The sequence below is a fragment of the Manis pentadactyla genome, chromosome 8 (assembly GCF_030020395.1).
Source record: "Manis pentadactyla isolate mManPen7 chromosome 8, mManPen7.hap1, whole genome shotgun sequence".
NCBI lineage: Eukaryota > Metazoa > Chordata > Mammalia > Pholidota > Manidae > Manis > Manis pentadactyla.
Window position 1 is genome coordinate 107,319,736 of NC_080026.1, and position 22,426 is coordinate 107,342,161.

Below are 22,426 nucleotides of genomic sequence, written 5' to 3' on the forward strand. Positions count from 1 at the left end.
CCTCCAGAATGTTAGTGGATGTGAAGGGCAGTTGAGCTGATTCTGCATCTCTACCTGTGTGTTCCAAGAAGAGAGCCTGGGATGGGTGTTGATTTATTTAATAATGATTGAGGACTCCCCAGCAAGGCAAGTTGGTCATCCAAGAGTAAGTTTCAGTATAGTGAAAGTGCAAGGTAAATGATTCCAGGAAAATAATCCCAACTCTATTTAGAGGAGGGTGGTGGGTCTAAACTAGACATCATAAGAAACTGAACTTGGATTGGCTTTTCAATGGGTCCAGAAGTAACCTGCTCCAATGAAAAGTCCTTTTGTAACAGTACATATCCACTGAAAACAAAATTATCACAAATATGTAGACACACTTTTGTCAGTGAGTATTTTGGTCTGGTGTTTTTAGATTTGGACCCTAACATTCTGTACCTTTGTCCCTCAGGATTGTAAAGGACTACTTATATAATGACCTGGGATTTTCAAGATTACGGGGAATTGTCTTGTTTTCTCCAGATCAATTAGGGAAACATCCTGCATGCAATGAGTGTACATTCATGAAAAACCAAGCTACTAGACCAGTGAATTTGAGAGTCTCAGACTGTGATTGTTCATCACTAATTTAAAGTATTTTTCAACTCTCCATGCAGGAAATTATTGAAGATGGAGAATGTTCTGAGGTTAAAGCTGTGTTAAATGATGAACGATATCAGTCTTTCAAAGTAGGTGATTTTATATATATTTATTGAAAATGGTTTTTCAGTTGACCCTATTATTTAAGTAGTTGCATTAGTCAGCTTGGGCTGCCATAACGTAATGCCATTGACTGGGTGGCTTAAACAATATTTATTTTCTATTGTTCTGGAAGCTGGAAGTCCAACACAGTGTGGTTGGGTTGTGGTGAGGGTTCTCTTCCTGGCTTGCAGATAGTCACCTTCTCAGTGTGCCCTCACATGATAGAGAGAAAGCTCTCTGGTATCTCTTCTCATAAAGGCACTAATCCCACTATGAGGGACCCACCCTCATGACCTCATCTAAACCTAATTACCTCCCAAAGGCCTACCTCCAAATACCATCACACTGGGGGTTTAGGGCTCCAGCGTACGGATTTGGCAGGGAGGTGGAGGCACCACTCAGTCTGTAATGGTGATCTAGGATGCAGACATCTGTGTAAATGTGAGCTTATTGACATGCTCTGGTGAGATACAGATAACCTCACGTCCCAGGAGTGTTTCACTCATGGGTACAAATATCGAGGGGGCACTAGGAACATGGGACAAAACAAACCTGCTCTTAAAGAGCAAACCTGTGCTGGAAAGGTCCTTACTGCAACCTTGTCTACTCTGAAACAGGGTTTATTACCTCCCAATATTCCCTAATTTGGAGGTGCAAGCCACAGGGACTTGTGCCAATCCCTTCAGGTCAGAGTGCTGCATAGGCCTAACAGGTGGCTGTGGGCAGGAGCCAAGGCTTGGAGTGCAGACAGACTGGGTCTGAGTCTGGGCTCTGCCACTTAGCAGCTGTGTGTTGGTGGAAGACGTATACAAACTATATTGCATCCCTCCTTAATTGTGAGGGTAAATATGCAGAGCATGAGTGTATGTAAGAGACTTTGCAAAGGGGAGTGCCTGACAGGGGTAACTGTTGTCACGCATCAACAGCACAGGGAATCCCGCCATCAAATTATATGGAAGCCCTATGCAGATGCCAGAACCTTCCTCCTCACTTTTGTTTCATTTAGTAATACTGTATGTCAGGAAAGAATCCTCCTGAAACCAAAATGTTTCTAAAAAACTACTATCACCCATCCCATTGTCGTATTCAGGAGAAACTGGGTCAGAGATCTGCTTATATTTTTTCTTAAACCCAGACCTTGAAAAGTATCAGTGCATTGTCATAATGATTATTTTAGAAACCAATGGTGTGCCTTTCCCTGTGTTTCAGCTCTTTACTTCTGTGTTTGGAGTGGGATTGAAGACAGCTGAGAAATGGTTCAGAATGGGTTTCAGAACTCTGAGTAAAATAAGGTCGGACAAAACCCTGAAGTTCACACAAATGCAGAAAGCAGGTAAATTGTCTCTCCTACAACTCCTCTGTTATTGCTCCGGGCTGGTCAGGTTGTGGTAGAGCTTTAAGTTCATTGAACTTTGATGCCAGTTGAACTAGTGAGCTGAGTCACTTGACTGGCCTCTTTTCATGCCATGGTTAAAAACACAAGCTTTTGGAATCAGAGAGGCCTGGATCCAAATCCTGCCTCCAGCACTCCCCAGCTTCTTCCTCTTGAGCAAGTTTGTTAAAACCTTTGAATCGAAGTTAACTCATCTGTGAAAGAAAGGTAATGTGCCCTTAGAGAATAAATCAGATAATGCAAGCGAAGTCCCTGGCACCTTGTCTGGCATAGAAAAACACGCTGTGCTTGGTGGCTATTATCGTTCCTTCCTCCAGATGTCAAACCAGGTTGCACTGTTGATCTAGGGTGTGCTGAACTGACTCCAGGCATTTGGGGCCTGGATGTGTCTCCTGGATAAGATGCATGGATGAGGAGTACAGGACACAAAATGTACAGGAGGAGTGGGGAGTAAAGAGTATTTGAAAAAACAAGAGTTGTTGCCTAATAGAAAAGTGGTTCTCCAGAAAGTATAAAACACCAGCAAAGAGAAGGGAAACTGTGGAAATCTACACACGGAGTTGATCTACCCTCCAGGACCTGTGAGCCTGGGAGAGAGCCTGTGTTGAGGCAGGTCACTGAAAGCCTGGTGGGGCCTCCCGGAGGTTGGTGGTGACTCGGTCACTTCCGCTTATGGATGGTCCAATAAATTTTTTTTAATGAAGAAAAGTCAATATAGGGTCAAAAAAATTGTACACGTTTTAAATATTTATGTTTAACATGCAATAGAAATACAGTGTGATTGGGGTTCAAAAGGGAGTCACAGCCAGTTCTGAGCATTATGGCTTCTGAGTTACTGAGAATGAAGAAGTCATCATTTTTAATGACATGAAAGTGGAGGCATCTTCCACAAGAGGAGACCAGAGAAAAAGAAAAAGCTATCTTTTGTTTGAGTGATGGTTAGAAAACAAGCAACAGTGGAGGAAGCAAAATAAATCTTTTCACCAAGTTGCTAGCCTTGGGAGGGACTGCAGATGAGTTGCATAAGATGCTACATAGGACATAAAGATGTCTAAGAAAAAAAATCTATGGAAAAAGCCCATTTTCTGGGCTTCTGACAATGCACATTTAATAAACATGATTACACCAGCTCTGGTGATGCCATTAAAAATAAATCTACATAAGTTTTAAACCTAAGGTGTGAATAGATGGCTTGGAATGAGAGCAAAGATGCTCAACTCTTAGAAACTGGGAGGCAATGTAGTGTCTAACTTTGATAAAAACCCTTACCAAATGACACCAAATGATCTCAGGATCTAAGTAGTTTCTAATTCCCCAGCTTTGTAAACTGGATTTTTCTCTTCTATGGGCTATTTAAACCCAGGGAATGAAGCAGCTTTTATTCATTTAATGAGTCATGACTGCCAGCAGGCTGTTTAATGCTCTTGCTTTATGTAGAACTCAGGAGAATGTCTCACTATCACACTTAAATAGCTTAAAAAACCTGGCTATATGGATCCCTTGTAGCAGGACTATGATGAATGAAATTGCCAGTAGAAAAGCTTAGGATACTGCAAAGGGTACAACCATGTGTCAGATGAAAAACCTGACTCAGTTTTAGTTATAATTGCACTTTTAGTTCCCTGAGGCTTGAGTATTCACATGTCACATTGGCCTTGAACAGACAATGTCTGAAATATAGTGGCACACACATAACACTATGCAGTATAGTAAGTTTCTTATAAGGGAACCTCTCCACCACACCAAAAAAGAAAGCCGAGTAAGTTGTTTCATGGGTGTCAACAAATTATCATAGTATCTTCACATTCATTCCTGGTATCTGCGCATGTTCTTAAAGAAATTGTTGTTAATTATGTCTTTGGTTTATGTTCATCTTGAGTAAGTACAGAAGTTTTATGGTTACCAAGTGAGTTGTATTTTGAATATCATTCACAATGACATCTTTTGGGTAAAAAAGGGCCTAATGGAGCATTGTTGGGGTTTCATTTTTTTCACATTCAGAAATTATTTAATTTTATTAAATTGATCTTTTTATTGTGGTAAGAACACTTAATATATCTCCCCTCTTAATAATTCTTTGTAGCTTCACTGTGTCCACCAAGCCTAAATCATCATTATGAGCTTTGCCCAACCCCAATCAGTTCCCTGCTGTAAATCACAGGAGCCCTGACCCCAAACCCTACAAATATCCTGCCCTGGCTTTCTTCTTCTATGACATAGCTAAGATCCTCTGAAGGCGATGACACTACCTCCCTTACTGCAGTAGATTTAATAAACTTAGCTTTGCGTTATCAAAAAAGTTACTTTCAATAGACATTCTGGGGAGCTGGCAGTTTGAAACCCATGGAGAAACATCAGTAAAATAAAAAGAAGTCCCTAAAACTTTCCAGAGAGGAATAAATTGGTTATCTACAAAGGAAAAAATATCTAGTTGACCTCATGATTCTTGGCAACAGCAATTGATGTAGGAACATTGGAGCAATTATCTTCCATATCTTTCCATATGTAAAGGAAAATAATAGTGAACCTAAAATTCCATATGCAGCAAACTATCCTTGAAAACTGTGAAATCATCTCACAAAATATACATATTCAGAGTTGGAAGGTGATGAATCAATTAAAAAATTAAAGTCATCAAAAGAAAGAACTGTCCCCAGTCTTGTTTTTTTGGTGAGAACTCTCTTACCAAATTTCAAGTATACTACACAGTATTGTTGACTATGGTCAGTATGTCCATCAGATCTCCAGAACTTACTCATTCTGCATATTTGAAACTTTGCACCCTTTGATCAACATCTTCCCATTTCCCCCATCCTTTAGCCCCTGATAACCAGCTTTCTACTCTCTGCTTCTAAGAGTTAAACTTTTTCAGAATCCACATGTGAGATCACGCACTATTTACTTTCCTGTCTCTGACTTACTTCACTTAGCATAACATCTTCTAGGTTCATCCACGCTGCCACGCTGTTGCTAATGACAAGATTTCCTTCTTTTTTAAGGTTGAAAAAGATTCCATTGTATGCTGATTAGCTTGATTGTGGTAATCATTTCACAATGTCTACCTATATCAAAACATCACCTTACACACCTTAAATGTATACAGTTTTTATTTGTCAATTATACCTTACTAAAGCTGGGGAGAAAGAAAAAAGAATGGTCCAAACAGATTTTACAGCTAGGAAGTGGGCTGCCTCTGAAGGTACCAGAGTTCCTATTAGAAATATCCAAGCAGAGTTTGAATGACTCCTTTTGGGGGATTCTAGATAAGAGACAGTGCCTTGTATTGAAGGATAATTAGACGTCCCCCAGTCTGAATCTTCCAAGCACACTTGCTCCCCTCCCCTCCAGAACTTCATCCCAATTCTTAGAGATAAAGCTCCCATCTCCTTTACTCCTTCCCTCCATTCTTTTCTTCTTGGATTTGTGGGAATAACCAAGTTATTATAACAGCTCTTCATAACAACTCTGTTTGAACTTCCATTTACTCAGGGTGGTGCAACAAAGAGCATTAAGCCAAAACACCAAAGATGTTTTCTACCTCACTTTAGACACAAAGCTACCACCCTCTTCCACTTCCTGATTTTAATTTTTTAATAGATCCATCACCTTCCAATTCTGAACCTCTCAATCTTTATGTATTACCCTTTTCAAATAATAGGGTACAGCTTAATGATCAAGAAGGCTGGTTCTTCACCGGAAAGTCAGATTTGAACAGTTCGATTTTAGAGGGATATGAAATATTATCTCTCTCTCAGGAAATTGTAAGCCTCTCAGTCAGAAAGCAAAGAGTCATTGTTACCATAAACAATTCACAGTCAAGAGAACAGATGACTACTGTCTCTGTGGAAACAGTATGGAGTTGATGCCTGTGGCCACATTAGCAATATTTGGGAGTAGAATCCCCTCCCACTGAGGGCTGGTCATTTCACATGAGCTGTGTCACTCTCTCCACTGACCTATCCAACGGCCTCTCAGGCTTCCTCTATTATGAAGACCTTGTCAGTCGTGTGACCAGGGAAGAAGCAGAGGCAGTCAGCGTGCTGGTTAAAGAGGCCGTCGGGGCATTTCTGCCTGACGCCTTCGTCACCATGACAGGGGGATTCCGCAGGTAAGTGACAAGGGCAGCTGTCGCCTCCCCTGCTCTAACACCTGCAGTGGCTCTCCTTGTTCAGAACCTCAGGCTTCCTAACCTGGCCCGTAGGTTTCTGGTGATCTGGTGCCAACCTCTCTCTGCAGCCTTGGCTCCTGCACCTCACTTTAACCCCAGCAACCCCATGTGGCTTGTCATTCTCTGCACATAAGTTGCTGTTTCTTGTCTCTGTGTCCATTCGGTAGACCCTTCTGCTTGGATAGGTTGTCACCTGGCTGACTTCTCTGCATCCTTTAAGACTCAATTCAGTTGCCACCTCTTCCAGAAAGCCTTCCTTGACTCCCTCCTCCTCCATGCTGGGCACCCTTCCTCAATGTTCCCTGGAAAGCTGCCAAGTAACTTGTTTGTACACGTGACTTCCCCACTAAGTTTTTTGAAAAAGTGCTGAGAGTCAGTGCATGGAGCCTGGCACAAAGCCACTGCCTAAGAAATACTGGCTGAGTCAATGAATGAATGAATGAATGAATGAACTCTTCACAGAGTTGTGTGCAGTTGTTGGATATTGAGGGCTGCATTTCAGAAAGATTCCTTCCCTCCCACACCCTCCTCCAACTCTCCCTATGGCCCCCTTACCTGTTCACTTTCGGCCTTTCTGGCAAGCCAGGCTTGAAGTGAGGGACAAAGTAGGACAGGAAGATCAATTTTTAAAAAAATGCCCTTCATCTGTGTCATGATTCCAAGGACCCTGCCTTGGATTACATGAATATAGTTCTTGGTCAGGCCATAGTCAGGCTTGTCTCTGTGTGTATGTGTAGGTAGGTGGCCATGCCTGTGTGAGTGTGTAGAGAAAACCCTCTCCTTTGTTAGTTTTTACCCCCCCACACACAATCATATGATTTTTTTTCTGTGATATCAGTTTATTTTGCAAGGAGTACAGTTGTGCAACCAAGAACATTTTGTTCAAAAAGGTCTTGAGCATTTTGTGTTGCAAACCTTAAGCATAGGGCATAGAAACAAAGGTGATTTTAAAAATTGAGAACCAAAAATCTAATTTGTTTCCATTTTATATTATCTATTTTTACCAGGGGTAAGAAAACTGGGCATGATGTAGATTTTTTAATTACCAGTCCAGGAATAACAGAAGAAGAAGATCAACAAATTCTGCTTAAAGTGATAAACTTATGGGAAAGGAAGGTAAGCCGAAAGATCAAAGGTAGATATTTGGACACTCAAGAATCATGTTAATACCACTGAATTTTACACACTTTACCTTGTAATTGTGTAATGACCATTTAATGGAGTCTCAGTTATTTGCAACAGCTTATACAATGCCACATGGCATGCGATCAGACTTTGGGTATGTGGGTAAGTTATGAATATGTATCTTATTTATACATACTTGTCCTATTACCAAAGGGGCTGAGGGTAGCCATGTCTCAGTATTGGACATGCAGAGGCATTAAATCCCCTAAATGAAGGAAGAACAAGTGCTGGAAGGACCTGGAAGGTGTGAGCTGGGCAGTTAGCAGGCTTTTTTGGAGGTGGGACAGGACTGCTCGGATCAGGATAAAATCAGCCTAAGAGGGCTCACTGGTGCCTTAAACTACATGCTCGTCAATAACCAGCTTGACTTGGTGCTGGGATAAAAGAAGGAAACTAATTAGGGCAAGCTGGGCATAGCAGAGGTCCCTGCTCAGAAGGCCCCCCCACTGAGATAAAAATTGCTATAAACCACCCACTGCCCAGTGGGAAAAGCAGAGGATGACCCAGAGGCAGGGCCACCTCTTGCTGCCTGACTCTTGTGAGAGCTCCATGTCTCCAAGACACCAGAGGGCTCTCCCCAGGCACCTGGAGGCCCTGGTGGCTGAGGAGGCTGGGCTGCTGTTCTTCTGGTACAGCTTCACCCTTCCTGAGTGAGCTGGCCTTGCTGGGTGTGGACCAAGCTCCCTGATATGCCAGAGAGAGAAGACCTCAGATAAGTGAAAGTAAGAGCTAGAAACACACCACTCCAGAGCTCGAAGAACCCGAAGTAAAGACCTAATGTTGGAACCAGATCCAGATTCAACTGTAAGGCCATTCCAGGCCCACTCTGTCCCTCTCAGAAGAGTGGACCCAGGGTGGCCAGGAACCCTGAGAGTGACCGTAACAGGCTAAGCCAGAGGTGGGCAGGACAGGAAGAGTCACCACACTGGGGTGGCTCCCCTGCTGTCCTCCAGCAGGAAAATTGCTCATGGATAGACAGCTCAGCTCATGCACCCTGCCAGCTGAGGCTCGCTCTCCTCCAGTGGTGGACCTACTTGGCCTTAGTTTAGAGGCACCACCCTCCCCGTGCTCTAAATCTGTCCCAGCCTATAACGAGATGGTGTGTTGGGGACATGGTGACAAGAAGCCTTCTTTCCATTAGCCCTTCCTCAGTTTTGAAGCAGTCATACAACTGGTCTGCAAGCAAAGAGATGGGTGACACAGGCAGAAGCTGACACTAAGCACCTGGGTTTTAGCTGTAGGCTTTACAAGCACAGTGCTGCCCTAACTGGCTGTGTGAGCCAGGATGCTTCTCTCCAAGCTTCTCTTTCTGTGTCTGTAAAATGGATAGCAAGCCTCTCTCATTTCATTAACGGGGAGGATTAACTGAAAATTAGATAAAGCAATTGGCACAGGGCCTGATAAATGTTAAGTGCCTAATAAATAGTGGCTGTTACCATGATCTCTCATGCACAATTATTTATTGACCTCTGCCAGAGAAGCCAAGCCCTGTGGCTGCACAGCTGCTCCCCTTCATTCGCTGACAAAAAAGACCTCAGGGAGGAGATGCTGTGGGGCAGGTGAGTGCCCAGCTTGCCTGCACCCCTGCAGTCCCAGACCCGCCCCCAGTACCTTGGCTGTGAAATCTTCTTGGTTAACTTCCACCTCACTCCTTGTCACTGCCATTCTTACCCAAACCTATGATGCCGGGGTTCTTGTTCACTGAATTGAAGAATGAACTTCACAAACATTGAAGGTAGGAGAGCCAGGGAAAGACCTATTTAGAGATAAAGGGAGAGGACAGAGCAGGGACAAGAGAGCCCCAGGGTGGTGCGTTGTCTAGGGGATTTATAGGCAGTTGAGAGACAAAGGGCTAGGGATGTACACCTGCTAAGTGGTCCTAAAATGTTTATCTTTGAAGAGACATTAGTTTATTATTAGCACTCCGGGTTATTTACAGGAAATTTACTGCTCTGATTTCCTCCCAGGATAGCAGCTTCCTGGTCTGGAGCCTATCACTCAAGACCAAGTGCTTTGCTCCCAAGGGGGCTGAGTTATTGTCTGCTTGTTAAAGAGTATATTAAGATACTTAACACTTTTTATCTAATTGGGTTTTTAAATGCAATCTTATCTTTCAGATGGAATTCTTCCTGTTTTTACTACATTGTTTTGGGCTTGCTTGCTAAATTGCCCAAGTTGCAAATCACTTGATTAGGGCTGGAGGAGGAAAAGCAGCCCCTGGGTAAAGTCAGAAAATAAACTGAGCCCCCAGCAGGCCACAGCAAATCCCACAATGGATTATCTTGCTTTGTTTTTTTCTTACTCTATCTAAGCCCACTGTCTCTGTCTCACCTACACTTTCCAGATTTTAGAGATTATATCCCATGCACACATACCAGTGTGAACACTCACAACATGCACAGATACACACCCAGTGTTTTAAAACATGGGCTGCACATAGTGAACAGCCAGTGGGTATCAGTTTGAACCACCCATCAGATGAGTCTAAATGTGATCCTCGTAGAAGACCCCTTGGTCAGGGGTGGGAGAGGGGGGAGAAAAGGAGTTTGGAATTGCTGATTTGGGGGGAGGTTGCCATCCTAAAGGCTCCTGCAGCCTGAACTCTCACTGGCCACCAGCAGTTACACCCAAAGAGGGGAGGGCTAATTGAGCATGTTTGGGGTCACTCCCGGTGGGTGGGGCCTTGGGACAGGGTTTCTGTTCTAGATGGTCACACCCCTAGTTCATGGAACTGCTCAGAGATAGAAAGTATTGACAATTATTAAGTGTAAAGAACATACTCACCTTGAGAAACTGACTTGACTTTGAATAGGGGATGCAGAGTCTTCTGAGAGGGGTGTGGAGGGAATTCATACCAAAGGGTGGATGGATCCTGGCTAACTAATAGTGGGAGGGCCTCACGCTCCAGCTTTGCACCCCTGCCTTCTCAGTTGGGGGAGCCTGAGACTAAATGTGGGGCCATGGAGCCTCCTTTGTGAGAGGCAAAGCTGAGAGCTGAGCACATCTCTCCTGCCCCATTTACCCCAAGAACCCTCTGCTCACTCCCCTGAGGAGGAATAGCAGCAGGAGCAGGGAAATACCTCCCTCCTTTTCAGGCATCTGTCAGTTTCAGTAGGAAAAAAAGAACATGCTGATGTGAGATCCAGTCAACCCATGGGTATTGATGGGGAAGTTAGAGTCAAACCTTCAAAGGAGTTTTTAAAGGAGAGAAGTTACCCAAAGAAAATGGGGCAGCAAAGAAGGAAACTGCAGAAAAGAGATGCCCTACAAACAGCCTGGGCCAGAGAGTGCGAGGTGACGTCAGGGTGGTGTGCATGTGTGGCCTCTGATGCTGACAGTGGTCTGAACGTGCAGGCAGGAGCATTTTATTCAAGGGATGCATTCTCAAATACCTCTCAAAATTCAAAGGAAATTGCTGCCAAGGATGGCCTGTTGTCTATTACCAGCCAAAGTGTCACCATCATGTGGCAATAGTGCAGACACAGTTTACGACTCTTAGGAAGCCAGCTTTGTGGATATTTTTTGGGGTGGGAGGTGTTATTGCACAGATGGCTTCAAAATGAGGCTCGTTAATATTTTAATAGCTCACTTTCCACATGCATATCATTCAAATTTATGCAAAGGGTTGCTACACTGTACTAATTTTAGTAAGTTTCATTAAAAAGCAAAATTGTGTTTTCCCAGGATGGTTATTGGATTTATCTATGGCCACAGTTGCCACGTCCCCAAGAGTCTCTACCTGGCATCCGTGCTCCCCCAGTCCTTCAAATGGTGTCTGTTCTTCCTAATGCCTTTTGTGGCAGTAGGGGGCGGGGCATAGCAGGGCTGGAGTTCTATTTTTTGAAATCAGCAAAAAGAAAAGAATCCCCTGCTCAGTTTGGTCAACGTGAAACAACATCTCTTGGAGGGTTGCAGGAAAAATGCAAAGCATTTCTAATAACAACACGAACTGAACCAATGGTGGTCAGAGTGTGGTACCTGGAACAAACATTACCTGGGAACTTGTTCGAAATGCAAATTTCCTTGTTCTCCCCCAGTCACTCTGGGGCGGGCCCTGCAAACTGTGCTCTAACCAACTTTCTGAATGCTTCTGATGACAAAAGTTGAGAACATCTGGCCCAAAGAATACATGGTAACAAATTGCACACCCTGGTAGCTCTGACTGAATTACTTTGAGGTTATTTGTTCTTTTGGTTGCCACTCAGACTTAGCAGTTAATTGCATACTTCTGCCTCTCCCTCCCAGGCAGCTGCCCTGTGCAGTGAGGAATCCCCACAGAACAGATGAATCAGAGGGTGACAACCTGCTGGGTACATTCTAGGGTCGCTTGTTAACTTTCTGACTCAGCAGCTTTAGGTGAAACCTGTCACTAACATTTCCCAGTCTCCAAGGCAGGCAGAGTAACAGTGTCAAAGTGTCACTTAAATTGTCCTGCCCAAAAGTGAGGCTAAGCCTCCAAGCCTAACCCTGTGGGCCAAGTAGACCCGGTGGTCAGTGTAACACAGGGAGATGCTAACTCACAGCAGCTGCATAGAGACGGCAGGGCTGTGTGTTCATGGTTGGCGTGTTCTTAAAGCGATGAGGCAAGCTTTGGAGCGCTGGCTTGGGGATTCAGAGCGGGCAAGGGGGTTCTCTGGCACCTTTGCCACAAAGTGACTCGGCTTGGCCTCTCTAATCGTTAAATTCCTCCACTGCTGAGGGAGGATAATCACCCTTCTCCCTGGCTTCCTTCCACGTGTCGCCAGGTGGACTCACAATGCAAGGACAGAACATACCCACATTCTGCCCAAAGCCATGACGCCTTTGTGCTCACTGAGAGCCCAGTGTAAAATCACAGACCCTGTTCACTGGGGACTCTTCCTGACGTCTTTCTGTTGCTTTTCAGGGATTGCTTTTGTACTATGACCTTGTGGAGTCAACATTTGAAAAACTCAAGTTGCCTAGCAGGAAGGTGGACGCTTTAGACCATTTTCAAAAATGTTTTCTGATTTTTAAACTGCACCATCAGAGAGTGGACAGTGGCAAGGCCAGCCAGCAGGAAGGGAAGACCTGGAAGGCCATCCGTGTGGACCTGGTCATGTGCCCCTATGAGCGCCGGGCCTTTGCCCTGCTGGGCTGGACCGGCTCCCGGGTAAGCACTGCTTGGATCCACAAGGCCAGGCTGGGCCCACCTGGGCCTGGGGGAGAGACATTGGCAGTAAGGATGGGGTGGCAGGGTGGGGGGCAGTACCTAGAACCCTAATCGGGGCATTGCACCTGCACATGGTCAAGACACATTCATTTAGAACAGTCATTCTTAAAGTGTGGTCCCCTGACTAGTAGCAGCAGCCTTACCTGGGGACAGCTTAGACATATGAATTCTCCACCCCACCCCAGATCTACTGAATCAGAAACTCTGGGGTGATTGGGAGGCAGCTATAGTGTGAGAACCCCTGAAGTAGAGAAAGCAGCAGGGTGCTAAGAGGGCAGCTTTGGCTTTTCCCAGACCTGCTTACAAGCCCCAGCTGGGTGGTCTTGGACAAGTTCCCTCTGTCCTTTAAGATTTAGTTTTCCCACCAGGGAAGTGAGGGTGGCGACCTTAGCTACATCCCTGGTTGCAAGGATTCGGTGAGCCGAACCTGGCGAAGCCCTCAGCACCATGCCAGGCACGCAGTCAGCACTGGCTGCTTGGTGGCTCCTGCCTCCCGTCACGTTACATTCACAGAGGTGGTGCCCCCTGATTTGAGTCTCCTTTGCTCCACCCTCCAAACTAAGCAGCCCACACTATCTCACCAGCTTCCCGAAGTAGCTGGCTGTTAACTTTGAGTGACATGAGTACTTAGAGGGTCTTATGTGGATGAATGACATAACACAAACAAATTGTCCTCGACCTTGAATTAAATGTTGGGTGTTTTTGCTTTGGATTGAGTTATTTCAGCACAGGGTCTTAGCACTAGGATTTCTCACCAAAATTAAAAACATTGACTGGCACCTTTCACGCAGAAAATTTGGAAAATCTGATGCAAGAGTACACCATAAATGCAATTTCTCTGACAGAAATAAATCTTTGGGGATGCAGAGTCTGTTGAGAAAGGAGAGAGTTCCAGAAAGAAGTCCAGGGTTTAACAAGGTCATGCCAGTTAGGGATCACTGGCAGAAATGATTGCCCTTTGTCCATTTTGTTTTTAAGACACGCATGTTTTTAGCACATTTTAGTCTCTTCTCTCAAAGTTCTCGAAAATTATTGCTATCGCTCTGTGAACACTGGCAGGACACATTGGATGACTGTGGCTAGGTGCCTAGGTTAACTCAGCCCCTTTTCTAACTCAACAGGACTCTTTAACCAACTTTAAGAAGCATCTCTTACTTAAGGTACCTTATTGCCATTTTCCAGAAAGTTGTCATCTTAAACATGCACATTTGCAAAGGCTACAAATGTGAACGGCGCCCTCTAGAGTTTTGCACTGCATAACTTGTACAACTGTATGCAGCAGCCCTGGGCCAACCTCTGAAGTCTGTCGTGACCAGTGATACAGTCAGACTGTAGTACCATTACCCCTGCTCGATGTACAGCTTTCTGCATCTGAAACAAAATAGCATCCTTGCTCTACCTCTCAGGGTCATTGTGATAAATTAAAGAGGTTTTAAAGCAGAGGCAGAATTGTCTAGGGTAAAAGCACCTGAGCTTTGGAATTGAGGAGTTTGAGTTCTAGCTCTATCATTGGCTGTGTGGCCTCAGGTAAATTACTTAGGCTATTTGGGCCTTCTTTCCGTATCTGAAAAGTGGGACTAATAACAACACCAACTTCACAGGCTTGTAATGAGGATTAAATGAGAGAATGCCTTCATATTAGCACAATTCCGAGTTCAGCTGTGTCCTTAAAACTGTTCTTTTAGAGGTAGAGTCTTTTAGACTCTTTTAGACGTTGTTAAGTACGAACATAATAGGCAGATCTGAAAATTAACATAAAGCAAGAAATCAGCCCAGTGCCTGGCACAAGGTAAGCTCCCCATAAAAGTAGGATACCAGTTCCTGGAATATCATCATGGCCTTCCTGATGGTATTCCTGCTTCTGCCCTTGCCCCCTGCAGCTGAGTGAGCCCTTAAACTCCGCAGAGCGGGAGCCAGGGTTGTGGACAAATGAGGGTGAAGCAGATTCTGGACGCGGTAGCTGCCGGTCTATGGAAGTACAGGGGTGTTGCTTAGCAAAGAGCCTCTGTGAGTCTGTTTCTCACACACCCAAGGTGGAGGGCGGGAAGGGTGCTTCCCAGCCTCAGCCAACTTTCCTAAAATAAGAAATGGTTCCTCGCCACCAGAGGGCGCCATTGTCCCCATGATTTCTCCCAATCCCACGTGGCAAGATCAACATATGGAAATCTGTGCTTCTGTCAGGAGAATTAACCCCAAGGACGACGCCATTCACTGTCCTCCTTTTCCAAGGTTTTTCTGTCCTCTATCTTAGGCTTCAGGTTTTGCTCCCTGCAGCCTCCGAGCCCACCCCTCCCTGATCGGAGGAGACGCTCTTCTGGGGCAGTTGGCTCAAACCATCAGTTTTACAGAACCTCCTATGAGAGGCTTTGGAGCCAGAGGGGACCTTTCTCAATGACCCTTTGCACCCTCCTGTTTGACTAACTGAGATTTAGAGAGGCTTGGTGGCTTGCTGAGAGTTGCACAGCCAGATAGGGAAAAAATCCAGGATAGAATCTGGTCTCTGGCTTCTCATCCTCTTTTACATAGTGGTATTCCAAATAAAAAACTATTATTCTTCCAGCATTTACTCTGAACCACATATTAGTCTGGACACCATCCTCACAAAATCCACAAATGAACATTTGTCTTGCATCTTCTGTGTGCCAGGCACTATTCAAGGAGGAAATAGAGTTATGAACAAAACAAATCCGGTTCAAGTTTTCAGGGAGCTTGAGTTCTAGTGTGCCCAGGTAGCTCAGAGCACCTTCATCACAGAGCTTTGCCCTGGGGAGAAAATCGCTCTGAGAATGTTTAGCGTAGATATTTATTATAGGGAGTTAGATATCTCTAAACACATACAACTGAAGTACTCTAGAATTGTTAGTAATTAATTTTAATTATCTCTTGTCCAGCAGTTTGAGAGAGACCTCCGGCGTTATGCCACACACGAGCGGAAGATGGTGCTGGATAACCATGCTTTATATGACAAGACCAAGGTAAAGGTGTCCCCTGAGATGGGCTACTTTGGTCTTCATCCCCCAGGCTGGCTCCCTGAGCCCTTTTCTTGAACTGATTTTACCATCAAGGTTTAGTTTCCTTTGCCCCGAGTGTTCTGGCCCCACAGATCACAGCTGAGGGCACCTGGAAAGATCTGGACGGGAGCACAGTCCCCACAGCCCAGAACGCACCTTAGGAGCTTTGGGCTCAAAGATGATGAGCTTACTGAATCTCAGGAACCAGCCCAGCAATGCCCATTAATTGAGTTTGGTATACCATTGGCATTTGCAATGAGTAGCTCCAAAGAAAATGAAGGATCTCCCCCAAATCACAAATGCCACTCAAGTTCCCCTCACATGCACTGGGCAGTAGCATTTTGAGTGACCACTTAAGTCATTAATGAGATTCTATTGCAAGAAAGAGAGCAAGAGAGCTGCCCTGAGATGGAGAGGAATAGTCAGCTGGGCTCACTCACCAGCTGTGTGACTCATTTGGCGTGCAAGCCTGGCAGTGGCTGCAATCCAGATTCGTGCCTCAGGAAACTGAAAACTTACTGTATGAATTATGAAGAGTTAAATATTCAGCTGTTAAATCCACAGGTGCCAAGGGGCTACTGTCCCTACGGTGGTCAAGGATACTAGACTAAGCTCTGAGGAGGAAGAAGACCCCAAATCACTAGGAGTAATGGTCTATACCCTCTAGGAGCTTACATCTAAATGAAGTGTATTTAGTTAGAACTGTCTCAGTTACAAGTGTCAGAAACCCAATTCAAAATGGCACAGCAAAAAAAAAAAGGGAATTTGGCTTTAAAACTGCAGCATCTGGGGTAACTGACTTCAGGTGTGGCTGTATCCACGTGCTCGTGCAGGCTTCCCTCCACATTGGTTTCATTCTCAGGCAGGTTTTTCCCATTAGTCCCCTCCTTCCAGCTTAGCCACCCAAACAGAGAAGAGCCCGTTTCCTAATAGACCCAGCAAGAGTTCTAGCTGATGCTCATTGTCTTGGCCTGGGCCATGTGCCCATCCTTCAGCCCTTTCCGTTGGCTCTGACTGGCCAGACTTGGTTTGTGTGCCCCTCCTAGGAGGTGGGACTTGCCTCAAATGACCCTCATGGGCTGAGAAGAGGGAGGGGTGGTTTCTCAAAGAAAAATCAGACGAGAGGGCTGTGGGTGCTGGCAGGAAAGCCTCAGATATCAAGCATGGGAGTCAGCCTCCATAAGCCAGTGCTATGGCATACTCCGCACTGTGCTATAGGCAAGAAAGGATGGAGGAGAAGTGGTGCTTTGTCTAAGACTGATCATGGGGTGGGAGCCTGGTCAGGGTGGGGGCAGGTGTGGAAGGCCAAGAGAACAGAACATGCACTTTACTGTAATTGCCACTCCTTATCACCTGTATGCATATTACTGTATGTAATGCTGGGTACACATGCAAATGACCCAGAGATTTAAAATAGATTGGTGACAAGACCTCTTCTGAGATTCATTGAACTGAGGCACAGCTTAGGCTTCAAAAATTTTTAAAAGCTCTTTCAGGTATTTTTAATGAACAACTGTGGTTAAGAACTACAGACCCACAGGAAAAAATACCAAATGCCCTTAGCTGAACACATGAGGCTGTCATTATTTTACCTTAATTTATTAAGTACCATATTTTTGGGTGGAAAAATATAAAAATGACAAAAGTCAGTCAAGATAATTTTTTATACTCAGAAGCAGGGAATTATGTTTTGGCAATAATTCATTCTGACAAGACAGTTTTACAAATAATACTTTAACTATGTCAGTGCTGAGATGCTTAGCAAAAATATCTGAATGCATGTATTTCTTGTTATGTTTTCAGAGGATGTTTCTCAAAGCAGAAAGTGAAGAAGAAATTTTTGCACATCTGGGATTGGATTACATTGAACCATGGGAAAGAAATGCTTAGGAAAATAGTTGTCAACTTATTTTCTGTTTTTTTTTTCAAATTAAATAAATTCTGTTTTATGTTATAGTGAAAGATGCCTTGGGTAAGTTTAGGATTCTTAAAGGCTTACTGAAATGCAGATTGCTTCTAGAAATAAATAATTCTGGAAACATGATAGGATACCACCTGGTAATGGATTTGAACTCTAATAGGCCATTTGTAGGACTCTTGCTCAGAATTCACAAAACTTTTTTCCATAGAAACAGTGTTGTAATTGGTAGCTTGTTTCCAGGGAAGCTCATCAAAGCCCACTTTGCATACAGTGTAGCTAAAACACTGCATATTTCCAATAAAAATAGGAGAAAACAAGATGGTGGAGTCTTCTTTTTTCACTCAAATATTACAAAATATTCTTAAACAATGTAATGAAATGAAAGCAAAAAGAGTTTAAGATTTATTTGAGGAGCGAAACTAGTTTCATTAGAAGATTAGAGATTTTGGAGGGGGCTCTGGGTCCCTTCTGAGGTGTTGGAGGAGGGGTGCTAAGTCTAGACTCCCTCTGCTCCGGTCAAAGCCTGCCTCTGTCACCATGAAGCCGTTTTTTTGGGCATCCCAGCCTGAGATGTATTCCCAGACTGGATGTATTCCCACTGCTTTTGCTCCCAAGGAAGTACAATCTCCTAAACCCCCTCTTGGTCCCTCTCTGGCTGTTAGTGGCCCGTCTCCTCATCTTTGGGCACCCAAGGTCAGGGAGGCAGCCCTGGCCGAGACAGACTTTGGAATACTCAGGCTCCAGGCCCGTTCAGGCCCCTGCTTTCTCTAGGAGGATGTAAGCCCTATACCTTGAAGGGACCAGAAAGGCTTCTGTCCAGCTGCTTCTGTGCCTGTGGACTGCTGAAGAGCTGGGAGGTCTCATGATGATCCTTCCCTTTTCCTTCCAGACCCTCAGGGAAGAGGGGGTTGGGAGACCCAGGGCCCCATAGAGAACATTGCTGTCCCACAGAGGAGCACAGGGGAGGAGCCTCCTTCCTTTCCTGGGGGTGGAACCTGGGGTGGAGAGCAGATCAGTAAGTACTGCCAAAAATTCAGCATAACAAACCATCTGAAAACTTGGTGGCTGGAAACAATACAGAACTGCACATTGGCTGGGGGTTTGGTCTTGGCTAGGATCTGCTTCTTGGGCCCCTCGTCCCCCACCTGAGACCAGCGAGCTAACTGACCTATCCTTCTCATGATGACAGCAGTGACACAAGAGGCAGCCCTGAGTGGGCAAGCGCTTGTCAAGACTCCTTTCCAAGTCTGTCACTATCCAGCGGTCAAAGTAGGTCACCCGGCTAAGCTCCGAGGGGTGGGGAATTAGGTCCTGTCCCACTGGGTGGTATTGCAGCTATGCGGGCAAGGGCACAGGAAGGGGTGTGCGACCAGGCTCGTTCATGCAAGCTGCTTCAGAGAGTCAAGTGTTTAGTCTCCTTCTCATTCTTTCCTCTTCCTGTAAATTGTCTCACTTAATCCTGGTAAATGTTGAGGTGCTATTTGAAGCTGGGAGACGATGTTTCTGCTCAGCACAGGCATTCAGATGTGAAGGCTAAGATGGTGGGAGACACAAAGGAGAGGAGGTGGGTGGGGGGCTGCCCGTAGAAGAAACCACCCGGAGTCTGGGTTTTAAGGGGATAAAAGACGTTGGCATTGCCTTCCATTGCCCAGTCTAGCCCGTCAGGATAGATAAGAGGCCACCACTCCCATCGGCATCACACCACAGGTATGTTGAATATGCTACAGGCGCCCCATGTCATGCTTCAGAGACATTATTCCACTTAAACAGGCCCATAACCCCTGAGGTAGGTAGGACATCTGATTTATCAATGAGAGAAATGTTGAGGTTTCCAGAAGATAGGCTCCTTGCCCAAAGCCAAGTTAATGTGCAGCAAAGCTAGGGTTTGAACCCAGGGCCAAGTTGACTCCAAAGGCCACACTCTTCTGCCTTGAGCCAGAATATTTGGGAATGGGCCATTAGCTGTGTTCATTCAGTCACTTAACAGACACAGGGACAGGGTGACCATTCATCCTCATTTGCTGGGGACAGATCCAGCTTGTGCTTGTTGTTCCTGCCTAATTATGAGAGCACACCCTTTTCCTCTTAAAACTTTCTGGTCTGGAGGATAAATTATTTGGTCATCCTTTTTATGAGCTCCCTGCCTGTTATATGCCAAGAGCTGCACTCACCCCTGAGGGCTCAGAAATGAGCAAAACACAGCCCCTGTTCACAGGGAGTTTTAGTGGCTTCTCTGCTGGTTACCTCTTGGGAACCAAAGGCCACCCAGCGGGAGTCATGCAGACCCTGCTCAGGGGAGGGATCCCCGTAGACCTTCCCTGAGACTAGAGGGATGAGGCCTGGGTGCCCTGGAGAACCAGCCTGGCCAGGCACCCCTCCCTCCACCCCCGTAGGGAGCAGGGGTCTCCTGGTTAACCCACAGGAGCCTGAGGTAAGGGGAGGGGGACTGATGCACCCCGTCCCTGGTGGTGAGTGGGGAGAGAGCCGAAGGAGAGGCTGGTCGGTATTCCCACCACAGTGAGGGGGGCAGGACAGAGGGAGCACTGAGGAAACATGGGGAGGGAAGGAAAAGGGGACCACGGTGGCCGCATGGATGGGGACAGATCCCAGCCAAAGCTGGCCTCTGAGGGAGGGTGGGGACATCAGGAGTTTGGTCCCTCATGGCCTGCTGTTCCATTGGACACCAGGCTTCACAGTTCGCCATGCTTTTCCATGACACTGAGGTTGGCCATTGTCACTACATTCCCTTTCCCCGGATTATTCAGCAGAGTGCAGTGGGGCTGGGCTTAGGCAGTGACTGGAGATGGGACTTGATATCAACACATGGCAGGCAAGAGCAGCCAAGCCCTTGGGCAGCGAGGGTGATCATGTCAGTCTCACGGGCATCCAGGGCTCAAGGCTGACCTGACAGCTGAGCAGCACCTGAGGCCAGGTGAGCAAATGGTTGAGGAAGGATGTTGGAATCAAAACTCCTCCAGACAGCCCATGGGGTGTAAAGGGGGCAAGGAGCAAAGACCTCCTGGGGGCCAAGGGTGATGACAGAGCACAGCTGGGCATCCTCTGACCCACTCCTCAGAAGGGACAGCCAGGACCAAGACCACTCCTACTGACTCGTGGAGGCCCCACGAGCAGCCTTGCTTCTCTCTCCAGCCCACCGGTCCTTCAATCTCCCATTTCCATTTCTTGAGACAGACTCTGATAGGGCCAGCATCCAATCAGCTGTGATCGGTGTATAGTGTGTGTGTGTGTGTGTGTGTGTGTGTGTGTGTGTTGTGTGTGTGTGTGAGCGTGCCTCTTGGAAGGGCTGAGGCCACTGGAGTCTGGGACTTTAGCTTGGGCCAGAGACATTCCTGTAGAATCCAAGGCCCCAGGCCCTCCTCCCCTCTTGGCCCACTCTCTGAGTTTGAGAGGCCACAGGTATACTCCCCAGGACCCCTCACCATCTCTGACATCAAAGAAACTATCCTTGAGGTCAACTGAGGAATCAGCAAGGAGCTAAGGTCTCCTAGGGAATCGCTGGCCAGGGCAGTCAGGGCTGAATGCCACAGTCCAGATCTGTCCTTCACTGTATCAGCTTCTCTCAAGGAGAGGCCTGGAAAACAAGAGAAGAAAACAAGCAACAAAATGATACTGCCAGAGATAAGAGGCTGGTCAGCACACCAGCAGGAGGGCTGCCACGTGGAGGGGAGGGTGGGCAAATACAGGCTTGGTAACGGGGCAGAGCCCTGTGGACTGGGAGGCCTTCACAGAGGAGGAGGGGTCCGAACAGGTTTGAAGGAATGGGACGATTTGGATTGGGCCACACTGGTTCCAGACAGAGGCCCAGGAAGACACACTGTTCGATAGGCAGTGACAAGGAGAGCTGAGCCAGAGCTTTTGTTTTTGAAATGAATTTCTAGAAATGAACTTTCCAAGCCTTCCTTTATATCTACTGAAAACTTGAAAGGGAGAAAAAGAAGTTTTTGTTATGTATTATAGACGTCAATCACTGGCGGCCTGTGGGCCAAATACAGCCCACAGCTATGTTTTGTTTGGCCTTCTGTGTGTTTAGGAAACTTTAAAATTAGCAGCCAGTGTTTAAAACTTGATAGAGTGCTTTTTTGGGAAAAACAGAATCATGGCTTCTCTTCTGGGAAACAAGTCATGGCAACAGTAGGCCACATCCCCACCGGCACCCTGGAGAGCTGAGCGGCGCTGCCCTCTGGGCTGGGCCACGTTCTCCAGTTCAGCCCCATCTCCCCTCAGCACCCTGCTGCTTCCCGGGTCACAGTGCCTGGGCAGCCTCCCTGGGCAGCTTTCCTTCCTAGTGTACATCCTGGTTTCCATCAGATGCCATTTTCCTTTTTGTTTGAAGGATTTCCTTCAATATTCTTGGAGTGCTGGTCTGTTGGTGATGAATTTGTGAGCTTGTATATGTCTAGAAAAGTTTTTATTTTGCCTTCCTTTTTGAAGATATTTTTGCTGGGTAAAAATCCTACGTTGATGGTGCTTTCCTTTCTATACTTTAATAACATAAGCTCCATTGTCTAGCTTGCATTGTTTACAATGAGACTTCTGCTATAATCCTTGTTACTCTGTATATAGTATGTCCATTCCTAATGGCCGCTTATAAGATTCTTCTTTTTGTCTCAGGTTTTGAGCAATTTGATTATGAAGAGGCTTGGTTTGGTTTATTCATGTTTCCTGTGCTCGGAGTTCCTTGATTCTTTGATCTGTGGGTTTATAGTTCTCATCATTACAACTGTTCAGCTATTATTTCTTCAGATATTTTTCCTATTTCCTCTCCCCTTGCCACTTTAGGGATGAAAGGCCAGTTGAAGTTGTTCCATAGGTC

At 45.8% G+C, this 22,426-nt stretch overlaps 1 protein-coding gene across 4 annotated transcripts in view; it reads left to right on the top strand.

Moving 5' to 3' along the window:
* The window catches only part of DNTT (DNA nucleotidylexotransferase), a 32,985-nt gene extending 15,360 nt beyond the window's left edge, over positions 1-17,625 (top strand). The window contains exons 5-11 of one of the 4 annotated variants that reach the window (XM_036886537.2): positions 639-710; positions 1,933-2,056; positions 6,092-6,224; positions 7,292-7,400; positions 12,478-12,600; positions 15,552-15,635; positions 17,475-17,625. In XM_036886537.2, coding sequence (XP_036742432.2) covers positions 639-710; positions 1,933-2,056; positions 6,092-6,224; positions 7,292-7,400; positions 12,478-12,600; positions 15,552-15,635; positions 17,475-17,561 — 732 coding nt within the window. In that variant the 3' untranslated portion in view covers positions 17,562-17,625. Of the gene's footprint in view, positions 1-638; positions 711-1,932; positions 2,057-6,091; positions 6,225-7,291; positions 7,401-12,354; positions 12,601-15,551; positions 15,636-17,474 lie in introns of all 4 variants that reach the window. The other 3 variants (XM_036886536.2, XM_036886539.2, XM_036886538.2) reach the window with 3 other exon arrangements.
* Positions 17,626-22,426: the final 4,801 nt, after the last annotated feature.